The sequence below is a fragment of the Arachis hypogaea genome, chromosome 10 (genome assembly GCF_003086295.3).
Source record: "Arachis hypogaea cultivar Tifrunner chromosome 10, arahy.Tifrunner.gnm2.J5K5, whole genome shotgun sequence".
In the NCBI taxonomy this organism is placed as follows: Eukaryota; Viridiplantae; Streptophyta; class Magnoliopsida; order Fabales; family Fabaceae; genus Arachis; species Arachis hypogaea.
The window spans coordinates 8,745,344-8,757,374 of record NC_092045.1 but is presented as its reverse complement, the minus strand read 5'-3'; the positions used below and the strand labels follow the sequence as shown (position 1 = coordinate 8,757,374).

Below are 12,031 nucleotides of genomic sequence, written 5' to 3'. Positions count from 1 at the left end.
GATTTGGTGACTTCCATGACAAATCATGCAGCCACCACAATAGATAATTGACAAGATCTGTTTTTCTTCTTATATACTAGTGTGCAGCATAAATTTTAAGTTGTGATAGAATGAAGAAGCTGAAAGTAAACTAGAATGTTATGTTAGGCTTTGGAAATTTGTTGAATTGCAACTTGTTGGTCAAGTTTAATTGCTTTCCTTTCAGAAATTTCCTGCATAGGTTTCGAAATTCCTAATCCCTTGAACCTAAATAAATATTAACACTTGTAGTTTATTTGATCATGATGAATGGCCACTGCTTTGTTCTAATACACATAAATTGTTCAGCAAGCTATGATGCTTGAAATAAGGTAGCCTGTCTGTTAACATAATGGGTTTTAAAGGCTTCATCTCATTAGGTATTGAAGTTGTAGATCATCATCTTTATACCATTGCACATGATGTATAATACTCCAATTGAAAGATCTGAATTTTTAAAATACCATAACTTCCCATTATTGCTGAATCCTTTGTTTGCTCAATTTGTTTGACTTTATTCACCCCTTCATGCACTTGATTGAATTCCTATTAGTCTATAATCCAAAGTAAATGAACGAGTGCTAATGGGTTGATCATTTCAGCGACGTGGCCGTGGAGGTAGAGCGCAAGCTGGAGTTTGTTCATGGAGTGCTAATGGCTTATTGCAGGTCTTACCAGGTTACCATGTACTGGGTTGCTCTTTTTTTCTTCTTATAAAATAATATTCAACGAGTATATGGCTTATTGCAGGTTTTATCGTGCACTGGGCTAGGTTCTGTCATCGTCCAACAAAGCAGTGGTGTATACAAATGTTCTCTTAAAACCCAGGGCCATCATGTAAGTTTCTCTTGTAACATTGCCCGTTTATATGTCGTCTTTTTTGGTCGAATCGTGTTACATAGGAAAACTTTGGTCGAATTATAGGTCGAATTGTCTCGATTCACGATTATCCCGGATCAGTTCTGGTTAGGTATTAAGGTGTAACATAGTATATGATCAAAGGTCATCGAATTTTTTTTCCCAGCGTTTGTTACTTTAATTAACTGAATATTTAGTCTTTCTGTCATACTTGGGATTGGGCTCGGTCAACTAACCTGGAAAGACGTTTATTTTTTCGTAGTTCAAGTCTATCTAAAAGTAGAGTGGGCTATCTATCAACTTGGGCCAGCTACAAAAACAATTAGTGGATAATTCAAGTCAGGATTAATGCAGCAACTGGCTTGAAACCTGTTAAGCCCAACTCTCTCCGGAATTTTAAAAGAAAACCAAGTTTTTCCAGGTAACTATTTATTCCATTTATGTTTGTGTTAACCGTTAATTTGATCAATGTTTTTTTGGAATAGCATTTCTTGATTGAATATTCGCGTAAAATGTTAGTAGGTTAACTGTTATTTCTCACATAATCCCTATACTAGGATGGTTAGAAATAGAATAACACCATTATAAATCTCCTTTACATGAGGAAGACTACACGACACATCGAATTAGATAGATTGAGGTTGTTATGCAACCATTTCTCTTAATTTTGGCTCTTTCAAACCAATGTAAAACATACAATTGTAAAGACAGGCTGAAAGAAAAAACACTAGGAATTAACCATTGTCATAACAGTTCTAGGGATTCTATTAACAAAAAAAAACATAATTAACATCAACTGGAATAGTAAACAGAGAGTTTCAACCAAGTTCCACAATACATGTAGTCGGAGTATATCTAAATGTCAATTATTTCTAGACAGGAAACATCCCTGTAAAATACTTGAGTGTAGACCTTACTGTGATCGGGTGTGGCGTTTCTGGGTATCGCCATGCTCTCCTCACCAATAGATTTCTAGTGCCATGTTTGATGTCATATTCTGTCAACACAAGCTCTCTGTACCTGTAATTGACGAGTAACTCTCTTTCCTTTGAATTGTTCACCAACAAAAGTAGGTTATCATCCACGAATAGTATTGGATTTTCTCTGATGCTTCGACTCGCAAACCTGCAGTATTGCTCTAATATTCTGTTTCCATCCGCGTCTTCATTCAAGTGCCAAATTGCTGCGACATAACCAAATTCGTTGTGTGTATGAGCGAGGAGTGCAACTTTTTCCTTGTGGGTTAGTAAATTGTGAACGGTATATATTGCACCTACAGGGATAGACACCTCGCTAAATGATTCATCTTCAACACTGTAACATAAAACAGACTTGGGTGTAGCATAGCTATCTCCTGTACCAGTTATCCAATACGCTTGACCATTATTAAAAACAGAGTTAGGGTCAATTTTTTCTACACCAGGGAGACAATCAACGCAGTGAAACCATGTAGAACGCCTTGAACAATATCTAGAGAAAAAAACGTAGGCATCAGCTATGTCCCTTTTGCACATATGTATGACTGTGTATGCATCTGAGTTTGGAACATGACCGAAACCATATACTGGGAAAAACAATCTACCGTGGTCCCTGTGGGGGTCGGAAATTTCTCTAGAGCATTGTGTTGTCGGATTCCATACCAAAAGTCTTGTGTCGTCTCGTTCACGAGAGAACTTGAAACATATGTTCCCGTTTGACACTCCCACAATACGAAACCACCCATGGATGCCAACTCCGAAAGGATGCTGAACATTCACTTCTTCTCCAGAAGCAGCATTCACTATATATAGTGAATCTGAACCCATTAACAGTAGTGAGTATCCAACATGAAACAAAACATGTTGATCTAACACTTTCTGCCTTCGCATGTGGTGTATGCATGTCTCTGGTTGGCGTAGCTGTCGGTACCAGAATTTATTCAAACACATACATCTCCCTACAGCTTTGGCACTACTACGCAGGAAGGTTTCTTGTAGCAGTTCATCCGGAATAATCGGCAAGGGAAGTTGGAATTTAGCCATTTTACTAGACGCGCGTTTCGGAGTCTTGGTTTTCGGTTGTGTTTACTTTGTAGTTTTTGAATTGTTGAAGTCTGTTGCTCTCTTTTAAGTAATGAACCTAAATTAGTCTAACTTATTAATTGTGTGAAATGCAGCATCCAACAAGAATTGATGAGGCAGAATATTGTATTTACCGGTGTTATCGTAACCTGTTTGAACTAGGTGTTTAGTACCATTAAATTTGACTCGTCTACCCTAGTTTTTGCCTACCCTAGTACATAAATTCAGTTGGAATTCCAACATACTCCAATAAGCTTATCTTTGATTTTTTGTTTTTCTATTTTGAAATTAGATGCAGCCGCAAATTTTTCCCTATTAAGTTTTAATTTGCTGATATACTCACTAATCTGTTTATTTGATTTCCATTTTTTTTTTGCCTTATCACAACATTACAACCCCTCATCCTGATGAAAACCATGTTACTCCCAAATTAATGATTTTCGCAGATTCAGCATAAAGTATTTCCAATACCTAATCAGGATGTTACCAGCTACCACTGGCACACCCTCATCCATGCAGCCACAGGTAAACAACATTCAAGTTTTTCCCATGATAAAAAAGTCGTTGTTACCAAATTTTCTTACAAATAATGACCGGAATAAAAAAAATACTTCTGATGGTAGACTTGTGTGAGACTTGATCAAAAATAAACCCATAGATGTATATACATTAACAAAATAACGAAGTCCAACACCATAATTTACATTCAGATAATCAAAGCTATTACACAGAATACTAATCGAAGATTTCCACAAAAGTAAACATGTACATATAGACATGGCTACCGAAACACGACTACAAAACATTATTTCACCAATAAACCTTAAACAAATTAATCTGTCGTCTTTTATTCTACGATGATGGTGTTATCTGGTTCACAGACGAGTCGGAAGAGTCAGATGGCGAATTTCTTCCATACCTCCTACTAGGTCCTGCGATTGCCCTCCTACTAGGTCTTCCCACTGCACCTCCCCCCTGTTGACGGCGGTTGAACCTGTAGTAATTTTGGAAAATTTATTATACAACAATGAATATAATAAAGTATGTAGACTAACTTTTCTAAGTAAACAAGTTATTGTTACCTTGACTCGTGAGGACGCGGTGGTGAACCTTTTTGCCTCCGATGCTGCCGGCGTAATAACCTTTCAGTCTCAAACGCAGCCACCTGTTCATCCTTGTTGAAGTGTACGTTGCATCTGTCCGCCATCCAGTGTTTGATTTGGTCCGGCAATACGTTGGAGGCATATATCTCATCAATGGCTCTGGGCATTTCTACCGAACGAGTATGGTCCCATGCAAGCATGTGGAAGATACCCCAACCTACGTAACTGAGTTCCAGCATAAGCCGTGGAGTTGGTCGAAAGAGAGATCTTATCCTCCCCATGTCGGCTGCGTTGATCTAGTAGTTATCACCGTCTCTAGTTGGGTGGATATGGAGACAGTTGTCTTGTCTGTCTATTAAGTACAGATCAGTGGTTGTGAAGAACGAAAAGTGCCATACAATGTGCTGTGGAATCCTTACATCTTCCTATAGTCAGAGAAACAAAATTAGATGTTAAACAGATTTTGAAAAAAACTAGATAAAAAACCGTAAAGAGAAGTGGTGTCTACAGCGCCGAAAGTAAGCTTACATCTGTTGGGAATAGGTTTAGGACAAAAGTCTGTTCAGGGCATCTTCTCATGTTCCTTAAGGCACTGACGTAACTAGCCGGTAGCCACCACGAACCAAATGTTGAAAAGTCAGTATTGTTAAGAATAAGAAACCATGGAAGGACAGAACTGAAACTTGAGAAGTAATCAATGTTAAAAAAGAACAAACCATGCAGGGACAGATGGTCATGCGTGTGGAAAAAAATAGTTAACAAAATGAAAAAAATAGTTATCTACTTACCGGAATTCTGGCTCCATCTTTGTTTGCTAATATTAGTGACTAGTCTCTGAATTTGATAGCCGCGGTGAGTGAATTAGGAGAGGGTTTACAATGGTGTTGTCAAATAATTTTCTCTAGGAAGTCAAGTTTTACTTTTAAAGAGGGTAAAACCAGAGGTCACACCGGTTGGAAATGAAGTTGAAGGGATATATTGAAGCCATCAATTAGGATTCAAACCTCATCACTAATCATACCTTTTCGTAAATCTAAACTAAATAATAAATACACATAATAAACTCTATTTGAATTGTATTACTCATGTTTTGGTAAAGGTAAATGTAGTTTAATAACCATTCATTGGTATACGTATCACTAGATGAATAAACATAACGAAGGTTACACATAATAAAATTAAAAAATATAACAAGTTTAATATTGTGTTCATATTTACGTAAATTATTGAAATCATGTTTACTAAATTGTTTGACAAAATATACGAAATCATGCAAACCTTTCTTTATTAACATATCAGAATGTGTTGTTCCATTCATAAATTAACATAAAGTACTTCAAATAACATAATCATATTTTTTACGACCCAGTAGCTTTTTCAATTTCAGTAAGCGCAACACAAAACGTCAATCAAAAATTAACCGAACGTACTTAAAATAACATAACCAGAATAACTTATTGCACGCATTATAGTATTAAAAGTCTATGCAATGGACACAATTATTTTAATGCCTTAGGTATAAATAACTCAGAGCATACTTCCTAACCCCTTAACCAATCGCTCTTCCTTTTTAGATATTTCGTTGTAGTATTTCTTTGTTGCTTCAAGAACTTCTTGGGATTTCAAATTGAACGGATTCATCACCAGATCAATAGCCAGCCGTAATCTAGTGCTATCATTTACCTAGGAGAAAAAACAAAAGAATTCAGACGCATAGGTTAGATTAAAATTTTGAGATAATATATGAAACCATGAAACGAATTTTATTTTATAACTACCTTAATATTGTAGTTACTCCTCCATTGGCACTCCCTCATCCAGGTTGTCACCCAAACTCCACAATCATTCCTTGTATATATAAAAAAAGTTTATTGAAGTCTACAACCAACTTAATTCCTAAGGGAAAAAAATCATAGCAGACGAAATGGTACTGTAAAAAAATATTATCTTCCGTAACCAAGGCTGGCCGGAAAAGCAATGTATAGCACTATTACAACATCAATAAATATGTTAGCGGTCTCTTTTACTTGTGCATAAGGAAAATGTATTCATCACACGTTAGCAAATTCATTGATGCATCTCAGTAATTGAGAACTCAACAATCAATAATAACTTGTAAGGTTTCTTACGAGTCATCGTTCTGCTCGCCAATTTTTGCAGGGTGTATTATAGGATACTCTGAAATTACTGGTCTGTGTGTTGTTTGGTTAGCATAGAAGGTGGAGTCATCAAGCATCTCCTCAATAAACAGTGCCTGTAATCAAAGTAAAATTTAATTCAGGTGTCAACTCTGGTGTGTGTTTAAGCAGTTTAGAATCTATTTCCGCCTATTAGAAATTTTGCAACACTACCATTAGCTTTGCACAACGACGGCGTCTGGTTCTGCTTGAGACGCATGGTTTAGAATCCAGTAATATTAAGTGTCTTTTTTCTATATCAATTACAAGCAGGTACCAGTGCATGTTATCCTCATTCATTGGAACAAAAATCTATCTAGGTTGGAATAAGCGTTTTTTATTTACATTATCATATATTACGAGAATTAAATTATAAAGTTACCTTGCATAACGACTCAAACTCTCCCATGTATTCCTCAGCGTAATAGCGTTTCAAAGTCTTTGGGGAGTGAGTCCAATTAAGGGCAAATTGCTGAAATTTGATTTTTCATAAACATGTATAAGATCAATGGAAACCAGGAGATGGAGATCCTCTTAATGGTTTTTCACTCACCGAAAATGTAGTGGGTAAAAACCACAAGCAGGGAAAACCGGTGTCCTTGCGTGCATCACACATGAGCATGCTTGATGTGAGGTTTATGATCTGCTTCAGCGTTCGTTGATTGACGGCCAATAAGAAAAAATATAAACATATATTCCCTTGTTAAAATTATTTTATATGTAAGGAGTTTCATTTATGAAATTAACGAAGGCTAATGACTGAAAAATCCATACCTCGTCCACCAATGGTTTGTTCGGCAGTAGAGTATACATGACTCTCCTATTAGCGTGCCACAAGTTTGTCTGTAAAATTATCTCCGAATTCAGTTCTTCATTCTCCATATCTGAACCAAAGACGTAGGTTACGACTGAAACTTCGTCCTTGCACAGTGCCATATCAGCTGGGGGACGGAACAGAACAGGCTTCCACTGATACAATGAAAACTAAGCCGTTATATATTAATAGTAAACCAGCACAACAAATCTGTAAAACTTACTTAACATGATATAACCCACCGCAGGTATCTTTGCGGTTTCATTCGCTAGTGGCAATTTTCTGTCAGCCGGGTTGAAGTAGCTAACATATACAACCTTGTCTAAGCTACTCGTTATAACTGGTTCTGTAGCTGTCTTCTTTCCAGTACCATCATCGCTGAACAAACTTCGGCGAATAACATAATCATCTGGCGGTGTCTGTTCACACTTCGGAGATATTGAACAACACTTTGTAGCCATATGCGACTTTGAATCCGCGGCTTGATGAATGCTTGACATGTTGGATCTAATCTTCTTGGAGGAATCCAGATTCCTCTCAAGAGTACCAGACGGCATGCTGAATCCGCTCATGATCACAGGCATTAATGTGGGGTTGAAGTTATCAGGCGGCCCATTCCGAAGATTGATTGTTTGTGGCATAGTTCCAAACACAGGATAACACGTCTTGGTCTGGGAAGCAATCAGGTTTGTAAGTGTATTCATCATCATCGACATTTGCGTTACCACTTCTTTTAGGGAAGGTTCTACGACTGTAGTTTTACCGAAGTCGTCGCCTATCGCTTTGCTGGCTCCATCGTTAAAATTTACATGTAGTCGCTGGTCATGCATGGTGCTTCCTCGGAGACTATGAGAAACAAACTTAAAAATATGAATACTTTATATTCGGAATCGTTATAAAAGGACTTCACTAGTTTCTGGAAATGTAATTTAATTCTAACCTTGATGACAGTTCTATCACTTCCTTGTCGACAACTTTTCTCGATATTTTTCTACTTTGTTCCTTTTTGGCTTCGTCGTCTCCCTTTTCTATTTTTTGTGTTGAGCGTCGCTTTCCTCTGGCAGCCATTGGGTGTTTTAGCTGTTTAATTTTTTTATTTAAAAAAAATGAAAAGTACTGCAACGTGTTCAGTTAATGAGTTGCACTCCACTAGCAAGCACAATTTCTTAAAAGAATAACAAACATGGTAGGTTGTCCCTACTATTCAAAGGAGTTTTGACAATTGAGTGATATTTGGATTTTGGCCTTTTAATATAATATATCAGGCAGTTTACGTTTCCACTTTATATTCCTAAATTTTTGAATAAAAAAAAATTTACAAAAACATTTTTTTTTCTGATTTGTAAAAGATAAGGCTACAACAAATTTTTTTTTTAAATTATTTTCGTTTGGTCGAGGTATCGATCCTTTAAATATATTTGAAATTATTCAGCTCAATACATTTGTTTAATTTCCTTTTCTGTAGTCAAAGCTATTAAACATTTTCTGGTAACCGTCTATTTTTTTTTCTTTTACCAATCGGTGACTGGAAGATTTGTTTTAATTTTCGTAATGAATGCTTGTCTCCATTAAGTTGCTCATAAAGTAATATGCTCATATAACAGAATTTTGTTTGTTGTTATCTCTTGTTGTTTCACACACTCGGTCAAAGATCTAGTCCGCAACAGAGTTTAATGCGACGGCTAAACACTCGAAAAGGTTAGCATGAAAATAATACACGTATTTGCTGCTAGCTCGAGAAAAGGGGAATTTTTATTCCATTTCCTATGAGTTATATTCCTTTTCATTAACTATGTGTATACCATTACCTGTCTCCAACACAGATCTTTGATTTTTCCTTTGTCATGGTCACTCATCATCTAACTTATGGTGCACCCTAATTTATTGCCTAATGACTTTTTTGTTTTCCACCTTTAGGCCCGTTGCCTATCACTTATAGGAGACTGAACTTCCCATCCCTCATCGCAAAGCACTTCCTTCCCCGAAAGATAATAACGAAACTTAAAACTAACTATTAGTAATGTGTTTGGAAATTTTTTTTAGTATCATAACATTGGATTTATTCACTCTAAGACTGGAACCATTAAGTGTGTGTTTGGATTTCAGTTTGCAAAGGTGCGTTTGCTTAAATTGATTTTACAAAATTGATTTTGATGAAAAGTAAGTTGGGTTAACGTGATTTATGTTTGCAATATTTGTATCAAATTGATTTTTACCTGTACTCTTTAATTTAGTATTATCTTGGACTATAAATTTTCACTATTTATGGCTCCTGTTATTTATAATTAATTTTTTAGTTATTTTGTCTTTTTTATAGGATCATAGTTTATATTATACAAAATTTTGATAATAAACGTAATAAATAATAATTACAATCACAAATTTACAAAGTCAAATAAAAAAAAATTAGTATAAAACAAAGATATAGTACATCAAACAATAGGAAAAAAAATCATACAGATAAAAAATAATAAAAATTTCATAAAACCAACAACATATATCATATGAACAAAAAAATACAATAAAAATTAAATAAAATTTAATTGAATAAAAAAATAAAAAATTTCATACACAACATAAATACAATGTAATAAAAGATAGAAAAAAAAGGAATTGATATGAACAAAAAAATAGTAAAAAATCAGAAAAATTAACACTGGACCGTGCGCATTGAACCGGAAACCGGCAAACCATAAACAAGATACACGAAGCCGTTCACTAAAAGACCTAGCGATCAAACCGCGAACCTAAACCGTTAACATTGAACCGAAAACCGCCTAACGATAAACCATAGACACAGAACCATTCATGATAAGACCTACTGACTAACTCGTACACATTGAACCGTACACGTTGAACCGGAAACCGCCAAACGAAAAACCAGAGGACAGAACCATTCACCATAAGACCTAACGACTAAACCGTACACATTGAAGCAGAAACCGCCATACAATAAACCATTAGCACGAAACCGTTCACTCTAAGGCCTATTCACTATAACCGTACACACTGGACCGTGCGCATTGAACCGGAAACCGGCAAACCATAAACAAGATACACGAAACCGTTCACTAAAAGACCTAGCGATCAAACCGCGAATCCTAAACCGTACACATTGAACCGGAAACCGCCAAACGAAAAACCAGAGGCACAGAACCATTCATGATAAGACCTACCGACGAAACTGCGAACCCTAAACCGTACACATCGAATGGGAAACTGCCAAACAATAAACCGTCGGCACGAAGACCATTCAGTCTGAGATCTAGTTGCTAGACCGGACACACTGGACCGTGCACATTGAACCGGAAACCGGCAAACCATAAACAAGATACACGACGCCGTTCACTAAAAGACCTAGCGATCAAACCGCGAACCCTAAACCGTTAACATTGAACCGGAAACCGCCTAACGATAAACCATAGACACAGAACCATTCATGATAAGACCTACTGACTAACTCGTACACATTGAACCGTACACGTTGAACCGGAAACCGCCAAACGAAAAACCAGAGGCACAGAACCATTCACCATAAGACCTAACGACGAAACCGCGAACCCTAAACCGTACACGTTGAAGCAGAAACCGCCATACAATAAACCATTAGCACGAAACCGTTCACTCTAAGGCCTATTCACTATAACCATACACACTGGACCGTGCGCATTGAACCGAAAACCGGCAAACCATAAACAAGATACACAAAGTCGTTCACTAAAAGACCTAGTGATCAAACCGCGAATCCTAAACCGTACACATTGAACCGGAAACCGCCAAACGAAAAACCAGAGGCACAGAACCATTCATGATAAGACCTACTGACGAAACTGCGAACCCTAAACCGTACACATCGAATGGGAAACTGCCAAACAATAAACCGTCGGCACGAAGACCATTCAGTCTGAGATCTAGTAGCTAGACCGGACACACTGGACCGTGCGCATTGAACCGGAAACCGGCAAACCATAAACAAGATACACGAAGCCGTTCACTAAAAGACCTAGCGATCAAACCGCGAACCCTAAACCGTTAACATTGAACCGGAAACTGCCTAACGATAAATCATAGACACAGAACATTCATGATAAGACCTACTGACTAACTCGTACACATTGAACCGTACACGTTGAACCGAAAACCGCCAAACGAAAAACCAGAGCACAAAACCATTCACCATAAGACCTAACGACGAAACCGCGAACCCTAAACCGTACACGTTGAAGCAGAAACCGCCATACAATAAACCATTAGCACGAAACCGTTCACTCTAAGGCCTATTCACTATAACCGTACACATTGGACCGTGCGCATTGAACTGGAAACTGGCAAACCATAAACAAGATACACGAAGTCGTTCACTAAAAGACCTAGCGATCAAACCGCGAACCCTAACCGTACAAATTGAACTGGAAACTGCCAAACGAAAACTAGAGCACAGAACAATCATGATAAGACCTACCGACGAAACTGCGAACCCTAAACCGTACACATCGAATGGGAAACCGCCAAACAATAAACCGTCGGCACGAAGACCATTCAGTCTGAGATCTAGTAGCTAGACCGGACACATTGAACCGTGCGCATTGAACCAGAAACTGGCAAACCATAAACAAGATACACGAAGCCGTTCACTAAAAGACCTAGCGATCAAACCGCGAACCCTAAACCGTTAACATTGAACCGGAAACCGCCTAACGATAAAAAAACACAATAAGAACGTACACCAGAACGCATTCATGCTGAGAGCACCCTACTAAGACTAAGACGTAACCGTACACGTTGGGTGAACCCTGCACACGTCTGATTCAACTATAACCGTACACACTGGACCAGGCGCATTGAACCGGAACCGCAACCATAAACAAGATACACGAAGCCGTCACTAAAAGACCTAGGATCAAACTGCGGAATCCTAAACCGTACAACATTGAACCGGAAACCGCCACGAAAAAACCAGAGGCACAGACCATCACTATAGTTTTCCACTTTTATATATTA

General features: G+C 37.5%; 1 protein-coding gene across 1 annotated transcript; it reads right to left on the bottom strand.

The window, feature by feature from the left end:
• Positions 1–1,748: 1,748 nt before the first annotated feature.
• LOC112717282 (F-box/kelch-repeat protein At3g06240-like) lies at positions 1,749–2,897 on the bottom strand. Its single transcript, XM_025769361.1, has one exon. The coding sequence runs from the start codon at positions 2,895–2,897 to the stop codon at positions 1,749–1,751; it is 1,149 nt and encodes a 382-aa protein (XP_025625146.1).
• Positions 2,898–12,031: the final 9,134 nt, after the last annotated feature.

Coding starts and splice junctions, on each gene's coding strand:
- LOC112717282 (XM_025769361.1), bottom strand. CDS start 2,897: ATGGCTAAATTCCAACTTCCCTTGCCGATTATTCCGGATGAACTGCTA.